Raw genomic sequence first — 20,715 nt, 5'->3', positions numbered from 1 at the left:
AATGTGATAGGTCACAGGAGAACTCGGGCACTGAAGGGGGTAAGGGGGTGTTACAGCCATGTGGGTTGGGTTTTGAGGTGGGATATAGAGCAGAGGTTTTATTGTAGATGACTAGGGGTTTTACTAATGAAATAAGATCAGAATAAGGATATGATTTTGTGAATTCTGCCCTGCCGCAATGAAAAAGTACAATGTTTGTCAACCATAAAGCGTGTCTGTGACTCATGTCCCTCAATGTTGTCTTGCCTGGTTCACAGCAATGATGAGGCCAGGAAATCTCACCCAACATCTAAAAAAAACATGCAAAGGAGGCAATGGAGGAAAATGTTAAACATATATTAAAGATGCTTTTTACCTGAACAATTAGTAACTTGTACTACAAGTGTTTGGTATAAGAGGCAGCTCCTTCTCTCTCCTCCCAAAAATAATCACAACAGATTACTCTACTGAAAGAAAGTGATTTTATTAAAAAGTATGGGGATACATTAAGTGAGAACACACAAAGGAGTGAGAACACACAAAGAAGATCAACATGGGCAGCATCTCTATGTAGGACTCCATTTCTGCATTCAGATATCAAGATTGCTTACGCATAACAAAGGCAAAGAGTCTTCAAACTGTAAAAAAAAAAAGAAATCAGAACTAAAGATCATACAGTCTGATCAATGATCAAAGCATTTATAGTGGCCACAAGGAATGACACTGCTGAGACCGGAGTTATCTGCTAGGCAGGATCTCATATACCTAGGACTGAGGATTTTTGGGGCACTATTAATTCTTCTCTCAAGCCAAGTGATGCTAACATCCTAATTCACTCTTGTATATCAGTCTTGTACAATACTTTAAATCAACATTTTATTACATCACTTAGAGTAACTAATTGACTCCTCAATAAAAATTAATTTTTTATGACAAATTAGTAAGCCTGGGCAAAGCGCTACGCTCGCATAGTTTGCGAATTTTGCGCTACTTCGCGCTACACGATTTGCACGTAGCACAGTGCAAACACGCGTAGCGTTGCGTAGTGCAGCGGTCATTTTTTGCTTGCTCGCGGTCCTCAACATCAAGTTGGCGACCCCGAGCAAGCAAAATGACATCCCGGCGGGACTTTTTCCTCGTTCGCGATCAGCATCATCAAGTTGGCGATTGCGAGCGTGGAAAATAAACCTCCCGGCGAGATTCTCAACGCGGGGAGGTCAGGTTTCTCATTGCGAGTGGTCGCGTATGTTCGCGACCGCTCGTGATGAGAAACTACCAGTCCGCGTTGAGAAAGCTGCCGCTCGAGTAAAAATCTACTCGAGCGGCAGAAAACTACAGCTCGCACTGTGCAAGATGCCGTTTTCAATGATTGCACAGTGCCGGATGCTTGTCCGCACTGTGCAATCATTGAAAACGGCATCTTGCACAGTGCGAACAGGGTACTACGCAGTTCGTGAAGTGCTACGCGTAGCTCGCGTAGTGCGAAGTGCACTTTGCATAGCTCCGCGTAGTGCTACTTCGCGAACTACGCCCAGGGTTACAAATTAGTACTACAGAGAGAAATCTGGCCTACACAGTTGGATACCTAATTTGAAACTCCAGTCCCTGCATAAAATCTAGCAACCCTGAAATCATCTTTTTTGTCAGTTGGCAAATCACTTTCATCCTGAGCCTGTGTCTCCCAAGTCTCGAGAGCTGTCACTTCATCATGTAACGTCATCATGTGACAGGTTTCTATATCTACAAGCTGTCCACTGCGCTTATCTATATTTCACCCATTAATCTCCACACTCTCTGACCATTGCATGAAAATATATCAAGTCCTTTTACCCATAGTATGCTGAGGCCTTGGTTATCTAAGACCACATTTCTTAACTCGTCTATTTTCTTTGCTCGCTTATTTTCTGGCAATCGTCTAATTTGGGTGCCTAGTGCCTGGTTATTCCTATTACACAGAACATCTCCATGTCTGTTCTTTAATGCTACCTATCTACCCAACAGCCAGATCTCTTCTCCATAATATTATTTCCATTTCCTCATGCTGTCCATCAATTCTAACTTACCCTTAAATCTTCATATCCATTTCCATGATCTCTCTACAACAACTTCGGCAGGATGCACTTTTGGGCGCAGTCAACCGTGCAGCACTTTAGATTGTCAGTGCAATGGTAATCGCTGTTGCAGTTGGGGGTTGTTGAGCCCTTCACCGCTAGACATGTAGTGGTTACCGGTGGACATGTACCAGGCTTTTCTGTAAAGAGGTGAGAATGTTAGAATGGTCAGTGCTATACTGCTACACAAAGTAGACATCAATGGTGATATCATTTTAAATCACCCATAGATCCCAAATCATATATTAGATACTTACCTCACCTGAAACCAAATCATCATAGTTCAAAGAGGCAAGAAACATGCTTTGGCGATCAACATTATATAACAGATAGATAGGCGCGTTATAGAACAGCTACTTCAATTTTATCAAATCCTACATCACAGACAAAAGATCTTCCTTTTATCCTAAGATTGGAATCACAGAGGAGTGAGGCTCTGATCAACATCACAGGATTAAAATCAAACCAGGGCGTGGAGCTTAGCCCAAGATGGCAACATACCAATAATAAGGGTTCCCGACATCAACTGTAGGGTAATAAGCATTTGGTCAGCCTGATCCTGACTCTTCCTAAATGATACTTGAAGCTTAGAAAACCAGTTGAGTTGTTGGCGGACACGAGAAGAGGGAAAAGCAGTTAGACAACCTCCAAAACCATGCCTTAATCAATGGATTTCACTTCTGCACTCTCAGAATTTTTAGGGACTGCAGATTAAGGGGCTGACAGAGGAGGTGTGATCCGCTTGTTAAGCAGAAGCTTATCAGTGAGGTGAGTGGTGATGAGGCACTGTTCAAGCACAACAGATGGATGGAAAGTCCCACTGGGTTGTGTGGTTAGAGGAGACCTGGATGTATGAAGGCAGACAGAGAGCCCACTAGGGTGTCTGTTAGCGGAGGCATTTGCTAGGAAAGAGGCATGAGTTGTGGGCATCACCTAGAGGGGCCAGGTCCAGCGCTGATGGAGCAAAATGGAGGACCTGCACTTCTGGAGGGAGGATGCCTGCCTCCGCCAAGGATCCAAAAGTGCCTGTGAGTCAGGACCCAAAGACCCTAATCACCTGAGTGAGCTCTGAAGTCTTCTGGTGGGGTGGCTGGTGAACACTAGGCCATAGATGCGGGAGGTGGGAAGAGATATGGCTGGTGCCAGAGTACAATATAATAGTGAGAAGGATACCTGCCACACAATACTTTGAACACAAGGAAGCTGGTCATGCAGGGTGAGCACTGCACTGTGGAGTGGCTTGCCCCAACACCAGAGAACATGCAGGTAATGGGGCATTGCACTAGAGAAGAGACAGGACAGTTATGGTGTATCAGTCCTCGGAGGCTGGTAGCTGTGTACATAGAGTGCCTGAAGAATGAACACCTGCCTATCACATACAGTCATTGGTACAGCCCCTGGGGTGGACACAGTCAGCCACAAGTAAACGACTGGTGAATACTTTGTGTGGGTAGAAGGACTCAGGCTTCTCACTCGTGGGTGAGCCCTGTGTTCTAAACTTGACATGTCAGGGCAGTGCCTTATGAGATGACAAGAGTACAGGAGAAAGCTGGGGGATTGCACTGATGCAATGGGTGTAAGGACCCTCTGCTTTGGGTATGGTGAAAAATAGAGAACACCATATTAAAGGCATACTCTAAAAAAGAGGAGTGAGATGTCAGCCAAGCAAAACAAGGTTAGTGTGACAGCCCCGAACCCAAGATATACGTAAAAGATCGAGATGAAGAAAATAACCAAAAGCTGTGTCAAACAATCTTCCAGGATATGAAAGGAGATATATGCTTAATAAAAGAACACATACAGCAGAGTCCTAAAGAGATGGGAAAGGAGGTCTCCAAGGTAGGTAATTAGGTCTATGCCCTCCAATAGACTATGGATGAAAAATCACTGCAACTTGAAGTATACAAGGTGAGATCCTCTGGCGTGACAAGCAAGTCATCATCCTCCAAGAGAATCAAGAAGAGAAATGCTCTAGTTGAAACGATACTCACATCAGGGGGAACCAAAGTGGGCAGAAGGGTGAGACGTAGAGAAGAACTTGTAAGAGCTCTTTGATGCGATGTTCGAAAAAACAGGAAGTCATCCACAATGGGTTGATAAAGTTCACAGAACCACTCCTGTGTCTACTGAGAAAAGAGGCCTTCTGATATGGTTGCTCACCTCAAGTTTTATGAAGAAAAATAACTCACTATGGAAAGTGCAAGCAAAAGAATGAATAATATTGAATATATCCTATGGTGCAGAAATTCAATTGTACCATGGCCATTGACGGATCCTACTCCAGAAATGGCACTTGTTCAGACAGCTTACCAAATTTATGAAAGACAAAAGAGAAAGGTAGAAAAGGCCCACCAGTATTGCATCATGTTTATATAGTAAGACACACAATGGACCACAAACTCTCTATCAGAGACTTGTGAGATAATGGGCATTGCAGCGGACAAGGGCTCTATGGATCTTGCCTGGCATGAGGCCCTGCCACTCTAATGGGCCCTTAAATGCTGCAGAGTGCAATTCCTGGTTCGAATGAAATCTTGGTAGTACACAGAACAAAAGGTGAATAAATTGCGGAATCTCTTCGCTCAGTTTCAAATCACACTTCCTTCCATAATGCTTTAAAGGGACTTTTGGCATCATAAAACCCAAAGACCCATTTGTTGACTCACTGACTGTTTTCCACAGCTCCTCTAGAATAGCAGGGGGCCTCCAAATGTAAAGAAGACTTGCTTGAAGGATCTCAGGCCCCCCTAGACCCTGCATACTGCGCCACCCTGCCTAGGATGGAGTGCCCAGAAGGAGGCTTTTTCTCTTTACGCCATCCACACTCAGACTCTACTGCAGGCTCAGAGCACAGTGCTAGTGGAGCTATAAGCCTGTAGATCCAGGAGGGGAGGACAAGGAGATGCAGTGTACAGAGGATCCTACTTAGTTTTAGGACATCAATGAGGTGAAGCCAACTATTCCAGAATGTCTCCCCTTCCCCATTAATATTCCAAGGAGGCCTGTCTTCATTGGGCTCCCCTCTACCCCCTTGTAGGCTCCATCACAGCACCCAGGTGCCGCAACCTCTCTCTTTTCTCTCCACCTCAGTCACTGATGCACAGAACTACTTCTCTCTGTATCCCTGCTCTAACTTCATGATCATTGGTTTTTAGCCCACACCCAGTGTTGAGAGGCTGATGCCCGGTTCTCGTCTACAACACCTTCCTCACAAAACTAGTACCTACTTTTTGTGGCATATTCTAAACAAAGAGAATTCTTGTGCAACAGGGACCCACCCCTTCTGGCTTCAGCTCCACTTTTACACCCTCTTTCGGGAGGTCCATGACATCTCAGTGACTCAACTCCGCCACGATCAGTAGAGAGTGGAGCCTTACCGGAAACAACCAAAGAGGACAGAACCCTGCAATATCATCTGATCCCACTCTGCATCACTCTGCAAACTGACTAGCTTTACCTGGTTCCCATCAAGGCACGTTCTCTGCCCTCCTTTTGCCTTGACACCGGGATACCCTTCTCCTGATCCACATAATAAAAATGGTGAAGGGCAAAGCACAAAAGGAAAGCTCAGAGGCGGACTTGTACAGCAAATTACCAGAGGGAGAGGGGAGCAATCATCGCAATAATCATGGCAAAGGGGCCTCCTTGCTTGCCATAACCCAGGATTACATGGAACAATTTCTTGGCGAAAAATGCTTGGCAATATCCTCCCTCAAAAAGGACTTCAAATCCTGCCACCAGGACTTGTGAAGGGAGATCACCGATCTGGGTCAGAGGGTGGACGGCCTGGAGCATTCACTGGGCTCCCAGGCAGAAGACCAGGAGATGATCTGGCACAGGATCCAGGCATTGGAGGGACAACAGGCGCTACAGCTAACACAGGAACACCTGGAAAACAGCAGCAGATGCAATAACATCTGTTTCTGGGAAAAACCTTGAGGAGCAGAGGGAGGCGACATAATGACCTCTACTCATAATTTACTGCAATCCATCAGGGGAGATCCTGAAACTCCACTAATACAATTGGACAGAGCCCACTGTACCTCAAATGTGGCAATCTGGGCAGATAAGGCCCTGGACATTTTCACACAGTTCCACTTCTTCACAGACAAGGAGTCCATCATGAAAGTAGCTAGAGGAAAGCTTGATATGGTCTTCAAAGGGTCAAACTATTCCAGGATCTCTCTCCTATCACCTTGAAAAAGCACCAATACTTTACAGACTTCCTTTGTGAACACAAAACCACTTATCAGTGGGGTCACCCCTTCAGCCCCAACTTCTGATGGAATGGCAGCCAGTACATTTTGAAATCCTTGGCTGATACAAAATCCATGCTGGAGCTTGATATTGATGTTGGCGATGGAGACTCCATACACTCCCACAACTCCAACCGGAAAGAACTATGCCCTGACTAGCATAAGACTGGCTGTAGTCTACGATCACACAAACCTAAAGACAGATTCGCAGCAGAGGCCAAAGCGTACATCATCCGGCACCTCTAAAACATGAAAACAACCTGCTTCAGGATAATGCCCTGCCCTTTTGGGTGTCGCACGCTCACAGATCCATAACCATTGACATTAAAGACACATGTCCACAGGGGCCCCTAGCTGTGGGGCCAAGAAGGGGGCCTGGACTCTTTCGTCCGACCTCTTGACTGAAAACAATGCAAATCTTCCACGACTCACCCGCACCATCGCTGACACCATTTTGCCTTCCCCCACCCCCTTTTACTCCCTGCAAGGAGAGAGTCACACCTCTATATGGGAGATGGTCTTGGATTTCCCATTCTGGAGAAAGTAGAGGAATGAGACCGGGCCCGTTGGTCACTCAAATTTTTTCCTGTTGATCTTCTTGTTATTTTCTTTCTTTCTTTCTTTCTTTCTTTCTTTCTTTCTTTCTTTCTTTCTTTCTTTCTTTCTTTCTTTCTTTCTTTCTTTCCCTTGGAAGTCTATCATCCCCCACCCTAGACCCCCTACCCTGCCACATCTTAATTAGTATTTCCCAGCACCCATACTGTTATGAGGGATCCTAACTCTTGCACTCTACTCTCCTTCAGTGTGTGGGGCCCCAATTCATCCAATGAACAGTGACAGATATAGAAATATGTAGTTCAAAATTATTCTAACATCCTCATTCTCTAAGAAACTCATCTCCTGAAATATGATCAACACTATATGAAGTACAATTAAAATACCCACCAATTTTGTGCCGCAGCACCCTTCAAATCAGGTGGAGTTGCTATACTGTTTAAAGCATGCCTTTAATCCTGTACCGTCATGAAAGATCCTTAGGGTAGATACTTAATACTCAACCCAATTGAAGGGCAAGATATATTCCTTACACAAGTGATGAGGGGCTAGCTGGGGAAAGCACAGTGAGACGTCATAGCAGTGGGGGGTCTCAACCTGGTTTGGGTCCCTCAAATAAACAGGAGCCATAAGACATGCCGGGGGGCGGGAGTGATGTCAGCTTTATTGAAAAAGGAAATCTTGGAGTTGGGACTAGTTGACACCTGGCGCTACTGCCACGCTGACATTCAGGAGTTCTTGTTTTACTCTCATGTCTACACATGCTATTTCCACATTGACTATCAGTTCACTGTCCATGCTCTCCTACGCACCATTGATATGAACTCCATCTCAGACATTTCCATCTCCGACTACGCACATATCACTATCACATGTTGAGGAGGAACAGGCTAGATTGTGACAGCCCACACTGGTGCCTCCTCCCTCATATCCTCAGGGATCCGGTGGATAAGCACATCATCCCTCAGGCAATCACTGGATACTTCCAACTCAACGCCCTTCCTGACACCTCCCCCCACACTCTTTAGGCCGCATTTAAGGCCTCTAAACAGGGTGTGATTTCCACTGTCGCAATCCCCACAGTGATAGAATCGTGCCTGTACAAACAACCCCTCACTGCTGCTATTCTAGCACTTGACCGAAGACAAAATCAAGAACCTTCAAAATGCGGTCTTTGACAACTAGCCATCCTAGACTCTACTCTAAATGCATAGAACACACTAAGCAAAACGGTATTTACTGGTCCTCAAACTGAGATATTATGACAAGGGCGACTACTGGCATGTAAACTGAGACTCTAAAGGTCTAAGCCCCACATAGCCCATACCTACACAGGCCCTACATCCTGGGCCATCTCAGAGGAAGTCAAACAACAAGTATTTCGAGATTTCTATCAGCAGCCTTACACTAGTACAACAGAGGATGTAGCAGCAATCTGAGTCTACCTTAGGGATTGTGACTAGGAGCCCATTGTGGACTACCATAGGGAAATAGTGGAAAAACAAATTGACTCTACTGAGCTATGACTGGCCCTCTAGGCCATGCATCTGGGTAAAGCCCTGTGACCAGATCGTCGCACGCCCTCTTTCGACAAGGCCTGTCACCCACTCTTTTAAAACCACCTCTTAGCGCTCTTAAACTCTTTCACCTTCTGCTCCAATATTACTCCCACAATATGGGAGACTGAGATTGCACTCATTTCAAAACCGGGCAAATTTGCATGTCTTTCCTTCCCATAGTTCTTTTACATACAGTCGGCAAGCTATACACAAAAATACTGGCCATAAAATTGGACCCTCTACTCGCTGACTGATCGATCCTGACCAAGTCGAATTTATGAGTCAGCGCCAAGGTGACAACGAGATCAGGCAACTAGCCCACCTAGTGGATTATGTTCACAAATTGAACATCCCAGTGATGATCCATTTTACTAGATGCAGAGAAAGCATTTTACTGAATAAGCTGGGCCTTCGGGGAAGCAGTCTTGGAGAAAATCCACCTCGGCCCAAAGATGAAAGACAAAAACATGGCAACATATTTTACCTCAACAGCAGTTATTAGGGTTAACGTCAAGCCCATGCAACCTCTCACACTAAATGGTGGAACAAGTCATAGCTGCCCTTTATCACCCTTGCTCTTAGCTCTAATAGTGGAGCGTCCTGCTATTAAAATATAGGAATGGCCCCTGGTGAGAGGGCTCCCCTTCGGGTGCAGACCTTGATGAGGGCATCTCTTTACTCTTTCCAACCCTTCCGAATCTCTATCCGCCCTAGTGGTGGTCTTGGAGGAATTTGAGCAAGTCTCAGGTTTCAAAATCAACATAACGAAATCACACATACTCAATCTGATGATCCCTTCCTGGGATGGCCCTCTCTTGCAGGCACTAGCTCTATTTTACTGAGCACCACACAGTATCCATTACTTGGGCCTTAACAATACCCCTAAACTTGAAGGTTGGACTAAAGACAACCAACCATAATACCACCACAGATCCTAGAAACTGTCTGGAGATTGCAGTCTCTTTGCCTTTCCTGTCTAGGACACATTAATGTTGTACAAAGATGTAAAGATAAACACCTTACCAAGGCTCGCATACCTATTACAGTCACTTCCTGCACCCATCCTCACCACTGACATCTTATTGCTTCGAACTAGACTCCTACCCTTCAGATGAGTAGACAAGAGATCACTTGTTCCGGCAAAACTCCTAATGCTACCAAGGGACAACGGCAGTTTGACATGCCCTAACGTGCTGAATTATTATAGAGCTGCACACATACTCTACCTCTCAAAATGGGTGGTCAAGGAGAGTGAGAAACCATGTACCACATGGACAGAACAGTGGGATGTTCCTATGGGGCCTGGCTTCCCTCACACTGCACCTTTGCTCTAAAAGCCCATATTTAGCTATGCCCATCAAGACAGTACTTGACATCTGAGACCAAATAGCTGTGAAAGGAGGTCTTACCACCTTTCCCTCCCCAACACTCTTATCACACAGAACCTTGACTTCACCCCTACACTCAGCCCAACTTCGTTCCCTGAATGGGACCGTGGTGAATTCAGGACACTTTAGCAATCTCTTTACAAAGGCCTCCATCAAGCCATCTGAACAATGCAAAAACAATTTCAACTATCTGAATCCTCCCACATCCAATATTTTCAATTGGGCCCAACACCCCTCTAATGCTGTGGCTGCCTCTCAATCTCTCATGCCTTTTGAGGCAATGATCCGATTACATCAGGGTGAAAAAGGCCTCACCTCCAACACATTTCAGGCTCTTCAGCACTGCAAGCCGGTCATGACCCATCCATATCAAACTCGCTATCAAACCGCACTGGGCAGTCCCATAACCACCAAACAATAGGAGGGACAATGGAGAGTCTCACCCAAAACCCACAGAAGCATCACCCACGTGAGACTCCACATCTAAAAAGATAGAACAGGACAACTTTGTTATGTGCTGTGTCTTCACATTCATAAAATTACTATTAGCAAAATTAAACTTGCAGTTTGTGGACACTAAAAAAACAGTAAGTTTACTTTTGTGAATCAGGATCATGCTAGGATTTTGTAAATTGCCAAAAGTGTAAATTGCTCAAAAGTGTGAGCCTCCAGGCCATTTTGGAGTACATTTACACTCAGATTTTGTGGATAGTCAAAACGTAGTAACTTACCTAAAAGTGTAAATTACTCATAAGTAAACGTTCCCTTTGTGAATCATCTACAGCTGAATTTACTTTCAGACTGCAGATGGTTTTACTGGGTTTGATTGACATTTCCCTTTGTTCTGACAACACCGCAGTATCTGATTCCCAAAGCGTGCACCTTCCTAGCACTGTCCCAAGTTTGTATCAACCTTGTCTCCCTTCTTCCATCACATTAACAACATCCCGGATGCTTCATCATTAAAGTTCTGATTGCCCAATTAAAACCCTTTTTGGTATCCAGAGGGTTTGAGGTTTTCTCACCTTCTAGAAGGGGCACGCACTTCCGTTCGCAGTCGACATCACAACACTTCGTATTATCTGGGCAGTCCAAGTCCCCCTGGCACTTGAACGTTCTAGGCAAGCACATCTTTGGTTCGAACGGACAAAAACCTGGCCTCTCTGTAAAAGAAAGGAAACTCATTGAACGACGCTGGAGAGTGGAGAGAATTAAAAAAAATAGGAGGAACATCATGATTTGTTTCAATGAATAATCCAGTTTTCTACAGAATGTTAACCCAATCCATTACTTCTAATAATCTGTTTGTTGGCAGTTCATAAATCGTGTGGCGTATTTCACTCTAATAATTCTGGCTACTGCTTCTGTCATGTGGAGCACCTTGGCAAAGTTGCAGTAATTCCAAAAATTAGTTACTGCATTACTCCACCTACTAATCTTGGTATTAATGCAAATGTAACTTTATATATAGAACAGGGCCGCTGACAGGAGTGGCATAATACAAGATTATTTCTCCCATTTTAGGGTTTATTTTCATTAAAACAGTCTTCCTTCTTTCTGCCAAAAGACTAGCATTAGCGTTCCTCAAAAACACCATAGCTCTCTGACTCCAACCTCTTAGCAGATCAATATCCACCATCCTCCATTTATATGAGCTTCTTCGGCCATATCCATAATCTTAGCCAGAGGACCAAGAGTATCTAGCAGTTTATCTTCACACTGTTTCAGAGACCGTTCTAGACCTTTTCGTGGATCTTTCCCTAACCTAAATAAAAAGGAGATTAACTCTGGGTCTAGATTAGGAGTATAACACACTTTATTATCAATTTGAGGTCTCGAACATTCTGCCTTTAAACAAACTGGCCAAGGTTTACAAAGACTTTGTGTCAGGCTTACGTTACTTTTTTAATGATGACCAGCTGCAAAGTCTACTGGTGAGGTCTACAAATAAAAATTTGCGTTGGGTTGTGTTGGAAATGTGATTACTGGTTGAGGGGGGTAATCTCCTACTCAAGCAGCAACCACCATCTCTGTGAGGGTGAAACACAAGCAAACCCCAAATTAACCTGTGCTTAACCATTTGGCAACTTGGCACAAAAGCAGCCAGGCTGAACTCAGAGGCAATGTGAAAAGTGTTTATGCAACATTTCAAACCGTAGTACGGTGAAAACACAACACAAGGAAAATCCCACAACAATTTTGAAAAACAAGAGTGAAATGTAATAAATTCTTTAAGATCAAAATGACAATAATTCAATCAATAGAACCGGACATAAGCGTTTTCACATTTTTAAGTAAAAATAGTGACTAGAAGAGCAAACTGTGGTAATCTGGTCAGACCAGAATAGTACAAAGTTATAAGCTCATGCCAAATGCAATGGAGCGCACCCACTGAACAAAGTACCTTGCATTCTGGATTCTAGAGTGTTGCGAGAATGCGTCATGCAGCACCAGTTCTGAGGATGCCATTGACAAGGGGCGGAGAATGCTAAGTCCTGCATCAAAGATGCATCACGCACCAGCGGTTCTGAAGAAACTGAGGGGCTGCAATGCGGAGTCCTGCATTGTCGTTGAGGATGCTGTTGACGAGTGGCTTGTTATACGAAAGCCTGCATTGAGAATGCATCACGCAGCAGCGATTCATAGATGACTATGAGCTGCAATTTGAGGTCCGGAATCAGGGCATGCATCGTTCTGCGGCGGTTTCAAAGAAATTATGAGGATACGTGTCATGCTGTGTCTGTTCTGCTTACAGGACAGCTGTGCAGTTAATCCACCTTCAAGCCCACTTCCAAGGGTCCAAGACTGGGTTGGCACCATTTGGGGGGGTAGGACTTACAGCAGACAGGGTCCAGGTGCTAGATTCAAGGTGGTTGGAGCCTTTACTGTCCCAAGGCTCAGATCAGGAAGCCAGCCAACAAGCCCTTAGGAGGTCCTGGGGTCAAGTTTTAGTCCTTGCACTCAGGCATTCGGGCAGCTGGGCAGCCAGGAAGAAAGCAGGGCAGCAGAGTAGCAGTCCTTCTGGCAGAGCAGCGTAGCAGCTCTTCTTAGTCTTCTACAGGTCCAGTAGTGTGCTTAAGACTGGGGACTGAGGGTCCAAAATTTATATCTGGTGCCCATTTTGAACTAAGAGAAGTGTTTGCAATTTCCTGCCTTCCTGTTATGGCCCCAGCTTGTCTGGGGTTACAAAAGACTAGTGTCATTCCCTTTGTGAGTGTGCTCAGACCGAGCCTTTGTGATGTGCACTTGTGGTAGGTGACAGCTCCTCCCCTCATTTAGTCAGAGATGGTGCATCCTGCCAACGTTTTCCCCTTTGCCTCACTGTCTGTGTCTGTGAGCAATACACAAAGACCAGCTGCCAGCTACACCTACTCATATGACTCAGGATACAGTCTGCTGGCACCAAATGGTTGGGACAAGAAAATGGAAACTTTCTAAAACTAAACAGCTAGAAAAAGGCCTTGCCTGCTGCCTTGTGATTTTACTAAAGAGGTGAAGACAGAAGTATTCAAACCAGGTGCATTAATTCCCAGACGATATTGATCGCAACACTTTCTTTATCTTATTAAGGTTCAATAATAATAAGACAAGGTACAGTGTGTCAAATGCACAGTTAAAAATCTAATCAACTGTACATAATAATAAAAAATTCCGTAACAAAGCCAATTGAGGGATCACTCGTGCTCCCAAATGCAAAAAAGTGAAAAAGCAAAAATCATGTCAAATAATACATACTCAACTTATAATAAGATACATTCAAAAACATATCGCCTAGGATGCCAATCAAAATTATTTATTTGGTACAAGTGGAAAAATGTCCTAACTCGAATTTCCACACAAATGTAAAGAAGGGGACAAAGTGAGGATTGCTATGGTCCGCCTAATCAGTCCATTTGCCCTTACACAATTATTTCAAACTATACAGTCCATCGTTCTTGGCCCGATATTGTTGACGTGTTTCAACCTCAATTGCTTAGAGTTCTCTCAGTCCTGTGGGACAAGGAGTCAACATTCACACTGTGTGTAGGAGGGGGCGAGGAGAGGGGAAACTATACATATGGGCTATAAGTAGATATGCTTGTAACAGTGGGCCCGATTCACAGAAGTAATGAGAGACAAAATCCTAAACTTACTACTTTTGGTATTCACAGAAGGCATTTAGTAGTCGTAAAGTTAGGATTTTGTCATAAGTCTGTCTTAAGTCTGTCTTAAGCCTTTCCTAAGTCTGTTTTAAGTCTGTCTTAAGTCTGTCCTAAGTTCGTCTTAAGTTTGTCTTAGGTCTGTCTTAAGTCTGTCTTAAATCAAACTTAAGACAAAATCCTAACTTTACTACTACTAAATGCCTTCTGTGAATACCAAAAGTAGTAAGTTTAGGATTTGGTCTCAGATTAGTTCTGTGAATCGGCCCCTTCCTCACTTACTCCATGGATGACTAATATTTTACAAAACGCACAATTCAGTGGTCAGTAATCAAACTGTAAGGTTATTGGATGGGACAATTTGTAATGCTTGTAATCATTAGCAGACTGCTTGGTGGCCTCCTGGTAATTTGAAAAACTCCAATTTGATTCCCCGCAGTTTCTTTCTTATTTTTCAGCCCATGTTGTTGCAGCCAATGACCCAAGACAACCAACAAAGACAGCCCTGCATCAGTAGCTTGCACCCACCTGATTCTCTGTATGTTGACTCTGTTAATGTTGGATGCCTTTCTCGAAATCAGTCACAGTGCCTCTTTAAAGGTTGTTCCTCCCTTGGGTATACCTTCTACTAATCATTGGTCAAGAGCTTTTAAAGGTTTCCTGTTATTGGGTGGCTAGCAATCAGTTTCTAGCAGCAGCTGTCAGTCACAAGCTAAAACGGGCTTCAAAATAAGCCATAAACAAGATCCTTTTGAATTTTTTCAGAAAATTCGGGATCTGGAAAGTAAGGCTCACATGCTGGAATCTCCTGATTGATTTGGCTTGTGAGTGTTTTTGGTCGACAGATGGTTGCTGGTTTTGCGTCAGCCCTGGCGAGTCAGCTGATCTGAAGTTTTTAATTTTGAAGAGTAAGAATAAGCGGCAATAAATAAAACATGAGCAGTGTTATAGCTCCAAAGATGCGGATGTGGTACAGGATACAGCCTAAAACAAGCATTGGTAAATGCAATAGAGTTTGCCTATGTGATTAATAATAAGTTGTTTTTTGTTGTAAGTTGTAGCTTGGTGAGTAGTTGTGCAATCTAAGTTACTGAACCTCTGTTAAGTGCTATGAATTGTTTATTGAGAAAGGAAATATATGAACAAGTTACTTATCTTCGGTAACAATATACCTGTAAGAAACATAGGTTAGTTGTAGATTCCTTACCTTAGAATTACCCCCAGGCGTCAGACTGGATCCAGAACATTTTTCGTCAGCAGTACCGCTGCGGGTCTAAAGGTGGTGTCGGTCGGCTCCGCGTTCGCCGTTGTCGTTGTGATCACTGAGATGACGTTGCGGTAGCTACTTAGACGCCGCCCTCGTGCGCTGACGTCAGTTCTGTACACGACTTTCCATGCCAGAGCGCAGAGCCATGCAAGACACTGACCACTGGTGCACAAAACTAGGGCCCTGAAAGCAAATCCTTAACCCTAGAAGTCAGTTCGCCGAAGGGGGAGGATGTGTGGGGCAGTAAGGAATCTATAACTAACCTATGTTTCTTACAGATATATCGTTACCGAAGGTAAATAACTTGTTCATCTGAAAGAAACAGTTAGTTATAGATTCCTTACCTTAGAATAGATACCCCAGCAATACCAACCCCGGAGGTGGGTCTGCGAACCAAGTTCACATCAGAAAGTCCTGGAGAACAGAACGGCCAAAGATGCCATCTCTCTGGACTTGGCTGTCCAGGCAGTAGTGTCTTGTGAATGTGTGCAGCGATGCTCACATAGCTGCCTGACAGATGTCATTATGGGGGACTCATGTCCCAAAGCAGTGGTAGCTGCCGTCGCCCTTGTGGAATGGGCACGCAACCCCACTGGCAGCTCCTTCTTTGCCAAGTAATAACACGCTTTGATGCACAAAACAACCGTCTAGAAATGGTCCGTTTGTGCACGGCCCGACCTTTTTTGGCACCCATGTAGCCAACAAACAGCTGGTCATCCACCCGGAATTGTTTTGTGCGATCCAAGTAGAAGGAAAGCCCACGCTTTGGATCCAGACGGTGGAGCCTGTTTTCTTCTTTGGAAGGATGCAGAGGCGGAAAGAAGGTGGGCAAAGTGATGTTCTGTCCAATATGGAAAGGAGTAACCACTTTGGGAAGGAAAGAAGGACGAGTTCGAAGGACAATCTTGTCCGGATGAACAGTCAGAAAAGGAGGTTTAGAGCTTGGAGCTCACTCAGCCTGCGCGCAGAGGTGATGACCACCAGAAAGGCAGTTTTCAAAGTCAGAAGCCTGAGAGGACAGTTATGTAACGGCTCAAAGGGAGCGCACAGAAGATATGTAAGAACCACATTCAACTCCCACTGGGGCATCAGGAAGGGAACAGGAGGAAAAAGATGAGTAATGCCCTTAAGGAAGCAATTTACATCAGGGGACTTGAAAAGAGAAGGCTGATCAGGAAGCCTAAGAAAGGCTGAAATGGCCGAGAGGTAGCCTTTTAGAGTGCCCAGAGCAGAGCCTTGCTAGGCCAAAGAAAGAAGGAGCAAGGGAACCTCAGAAAGAGGGGCAGAAAGGGGATCCACAGCCTTTGCTGTGCACCATGCCACAAATTTGTTCCATCTGCAGGCATATACCGTCTTAGTGGAGGGACGCCTCGCTGCCAAGGTAACATCATAGACTTTAGGAGGAAGGTCGAAAGCTGTCAACTGCCACCGCTCAATCTCTATGCAAGGTGGTGGAGGCTGGACAGGTTCGGGTAGAGGACCGTCCCCAGCTTCTGCGACAGAAGATCCTCCGGAAGAGAGAGTCAGATAGGAGGATTGCTGGCCAAGTGCAATAGCTCGGGATACCAGACTCTTCGTGCCCAATCCGGAGCCATAAGAATGACTTGGACCCGGTCTCGCTTAATCTTCTTCAGCAATCTGGGCAGAAGTGGTATAGTCGAAAAAGCGTATAGAAGACTGCAACTCTACTCACGACGAAAGCGTCGCTGAGCGAGTGGCGCTTTGGAAATCCCAATGCACAGATTGCTGACATTGCGCGTTCTCTTCGGTGGTGGATATTTCTAACCAAGGCTCTTCCCACTGTTGAAAGAGACCTTGCACCACCTCCGAGTGAAGACGCCATTCGTGATCCAACATGTACCTGCGGCTGAGTTTGTCTGCCCTGGCGTTCAGCGAACCTGCCATATGTTGAACCACCAGGGATATGCCCTGATGTTCCAGCCATGCCCAGAGACGTAGAGCCTCCATGTGGCCACCCCATCCCAGAAGAGATGCATCGGTCACCACTGTGAACTCTGGTTGGGGAAGGGAGAGGGATCTGCCGTTGACCCAATCCTGGTTCGTTAGCCACCACTGCAATAGGTATGCGGTGCCCTCTGAGATCTGGATGCATTCGGACAGGTTCCCCTAATGTTGTGCACACTGGAACGTCAGGTCCCACTGCAGAGCCCCCATATGCCATCTGGCATGGTCCACCAGCAGGATTCAGGAGGCCATCAGGCCCAGTAACTGGATGGTCATCCTGATCGAAACCCGGGATAGAGGCTGAAAGATCGGAATCATAGCCTGAATATCCCAGACTCGCTGTTCGGGAGGATAGACCCGAAACTGCGTCATGTCCAGAACGCCTCCGATGAATAGAAGCTTCTGAGAGGGAGTCAGGTGCAACTTTGGCATGTTGATGGAGAACCCAAGTGAATGCAAGAGGTCGGCCATAGTCTGGTGGTGGGAGACGACAGCTTGGGATGAGCTCGCCTTCAACAGCCAGTCGTCGAGATTGGGGCAGACTGAAACCCCTGATCTGTGCAGATGAGCTGCGACCACCACCATCCCTTTCATGAACACCCGACGGGTGCTGTAAGGTCAAAGGGAAGCACAGTAAACTGATAATGTTTGTTGCCTACCATGAACCGTAGGTAACGCCTGTGGGCCGGCAGGACGGAGATGTGAAAATAGGCATCCTGCAAGTCCAACACTATCATCCAGTCTCCAGGGTCAAGGGTAGACAGGACTTGAGCTAGCATCAACATTTTGAACTTCTCCTTCTGGAGGAAGCAGTTGACGTTCCTGAGATCCAAGATAGGACGCCGGCCTTTGTCCTTCTTGGGCACCAGAAAGCAGTGGTCATAGCAACCACGACCTACTTCTGGGACAAGAACTCGCTTGATGGCTCCCTTAGCCAAGAGAGCCATAACTTCCTGTTGGAGAAGGGCCAGATGATCCTCCGACATGCGATGGCACTGAGGTGGCATGGCTGGGGGGTAGTCTCAAAGAGGAGGGAGTAGCCCCTTTGTACTGTTTGCAGAAACCCACCTGTCTGACGTGTTGGTGCCCAGGGGGGTGATGGCAAATCCTGCCACCCACTGGCGATTGGTGGCCCTGGATAGTCGGACTAGGAGGGTTTGGAGGTTGCTGCAGAGGGGGCAGTGCTGGCTCCCAGAACCACAACAGTGGTTCCCAGGTCCCTGGCAATGCAGGGGCCGAACAGTTTGCTCTGGCCTGTGGCCCCAGAAGAGACATCATCGGGCACCCCTTCTGTAGCCACGAAAGGGGCGAAAAGCAGACTGCACAGGGCGAGTGGTGGAAAGGCCCAAGGACTTGGCCGTAGCCCGTGAGTCCTTGAAGCGCTCTAGTGTGCTGTCTGCCTTGTCGCTGAACAGGCGACGGCCGTCAAAGGACATGTCCATAAGGGTAGCTTGGACATCCCCAGAAAAGCCAGTTGATCTCAGCCAGGCGTAGCGTCGAAGGGCTACCGGCGTGGAAATCGTCCTGCCTAGCGAGTCGGCGGAATCTCGTCCACAGCGAATGGTAAACTTTACTGCGTCTCTCCCTTCGGCAACTGCACGGGAGAGTAGGGCCTAGGCCTTCTCCGGGTGCTGGGGCAGCACTTGAGGTACTGTATCCCACACGAAGTGGGTGTAACAGCCCAACAGACATGCAGTGTTTACCAACCACAGTCCCAAGCGGAGGAAGAAACATTTTCTTCCCAAGATGGTCCAGCTTTTTGGATTCCCTATCAGGTTGTGTGTTAGGGAATGCGCCTTTGGATATGGAGGCTTGGACCACCAAGCTCTCAGGGGTGGGGTGTTGGGAGCGGAAAGTGGGGATGCCCGGGGCCGGGCAGTGGCATCGGGCAATCATCCTATCCACAGGAGCTCCTGTGTTGGGTCTGGACCATGTCTCAAAAGGATGTCAGTGTGGGCTTCATTAAACGGTAGCAGGGGCTCCGAAGAGCTTGTTGCCACTTGAAGCACCTCTGTCAGGAGGTTAGTCCTGACTGCCACCGTAGGTAGCTTGAGGTTGACAGCCTCAGCTGCCCTACGCAACACCACGGCGTAAGACGCTCCCTCCTCCATAGCCACGGTAGGAGGAGACAACATGCCAAGGTCTGGTGAGGTATCCAGACCACTGGCTTCCCCCAGTTCCTCTCTCCAGTCTGTTTCGTAACCTAGCTGGTCAGCCAAAGTGTCTCCAGACCCCTCCCAGTCCTCCTCACCCTCCTCTGGCTGCCAATCGGGTCTCAAAGAGCCAGGGTAGAACAGAAGCACAAAAGTACCCGTCAGCGCTGGATCCGGTGTTGGTCGATGCCGGTCCAACTCCGTGTCTACATCTGGGTGGCGGCCAGGGTCGACGGCGGCTGGGGACACAACTGGTGTCGGCTGTGGACGTGGAGCCGGTGGAATCGGCACCGGGGGAGGTGTAATCAGGTCGACTGGCATCGATCCGGATCCAGGCCTGGATCCAAGGGGGCCCTGCGGTGCCAGAGCTGAAGCCGCTGGTGTCAAAGGCCCTTGGCCCCCAGCCGAGACCGGGGGGCCCAAAGGCTCATCGGTGGAGTCGGGCTGCCCAAAGATGGCATGCATTGCTTCGTAAAATGTACAAAGCTGGGCAGGTTCTCTCTGGGTCCCGGAAAGGGAGGGAAACTCGGAGTTGACCCTTGGGGCTCCGTATGCGGAGCTGCGTGAGGGGCAGCAGCCTCATCCCTCGTCGCGTCGGCTGACCGTCGGGGAGAAGTCGAAGAGCGACGGTGCTTCTCTGACTTCTTCTTGTGCTCGGACTTACCTGAGGAGTGCAAAAACTTTGAAGAAGACTGGTGGGGTGGCTCTGCGACCGGTCCCTCGACCTCCCACGTGACATGGATCTCGAACGGTGCAGTGCCGTCTGCCGGGCCTCAAGAAGCTTTCGGGACCGCTTCCGCAAAGTCTTCATATTCATGGTCTGGCAGTCGGAGCAGGACTTGGTGTCGTGGTCACACTCCGGGCAAAACAGGCACACGTGGTGCAGATCCGTCACTGACATCAGCTGGCTGCAGGAGCCACAAGCCTTGAATTTGGGTATCCCTGATGTGCACCAGGAGTCGAAGACTCAAATTTGACGTTGTCAAAGGTCGGCAAAAAGTCAGTCAAAAAGTGACTGAAGGTACCGCTGTCTCCGGATCTTTGCTGGCTGGCGCACAAAAAGAAAGAACTGACGTCAGCGCGCTAGGGCGGCATCTAAGTAGCTACTGCAACGTCATCCCGGCGACCACGATGCCAACGACGAATTCGGAGCCGACCGACGCCACCTTTCGACGCGCTGGGGTACTGCTGACGAAAAACTTTCCGGATCCAATCTGACACCTGTGGGCAATTCTAAGGTAAGGAATTTATAACTAACTGTTTCTTTCAGATTGTGCTGTTACTGGTATTACTGTAAAGTGGGGACATTAGATAAAGGGCGGAGGACAAAGGAAAAAAAGATG

At 46.8% G+C, this 20,715-nt stretch overlaps 1 protein-coding gene across 1 annotated transcript in view; it reads right to left on the bottom strand.

The window, feature by feature from the left end:
* Positions 1-447: 447 nt before the first annotated feature.
* The window catches only part of LOC146812390 (uncharacterized), a 241,336-nt gene continuing 221,068 nt past the window's right edge, over positions 448-20,715 (bottom strand). Inside the window, exons 16-18 of the mRNA XM_085619391.1 lie at positions 10,874-11,011; positions 2,043-2,230; positions 448-617 (exon numbers count right to left, since the gene is read on the bottom strand). Coding sequence (XP_085475517.1) covers positions 2,076-2,230; positions 10,874-11,011 — 293 coding nt within the window. The 3' untranslated portion in view covers positions 448-617; positions 2,043-2,075. The remainder of the gene's footprint in view (positions 618-2,042; positions 2,231-10,873; positions 11,012-20,715) is intronic.

This window comes from Triturus cristatus, chromosome 7 (assembly GCF_964204655.1).
Source record: "Triturus cristatus chromosome 7, aTriCri1.1, whole genome shotgun sequence".
Classification (NCBI taxonomy): domain Eukaryota; kingdom Metazoa; phylum Chordata; class Amphibia; order Caudata; family Salamandridae; genus Triturus; species Triturus cristatus.
Note: the sequence above shows the minus strand (reverse complement) of the source record. Positions and strands in the feature narration are given on the sequence as shown.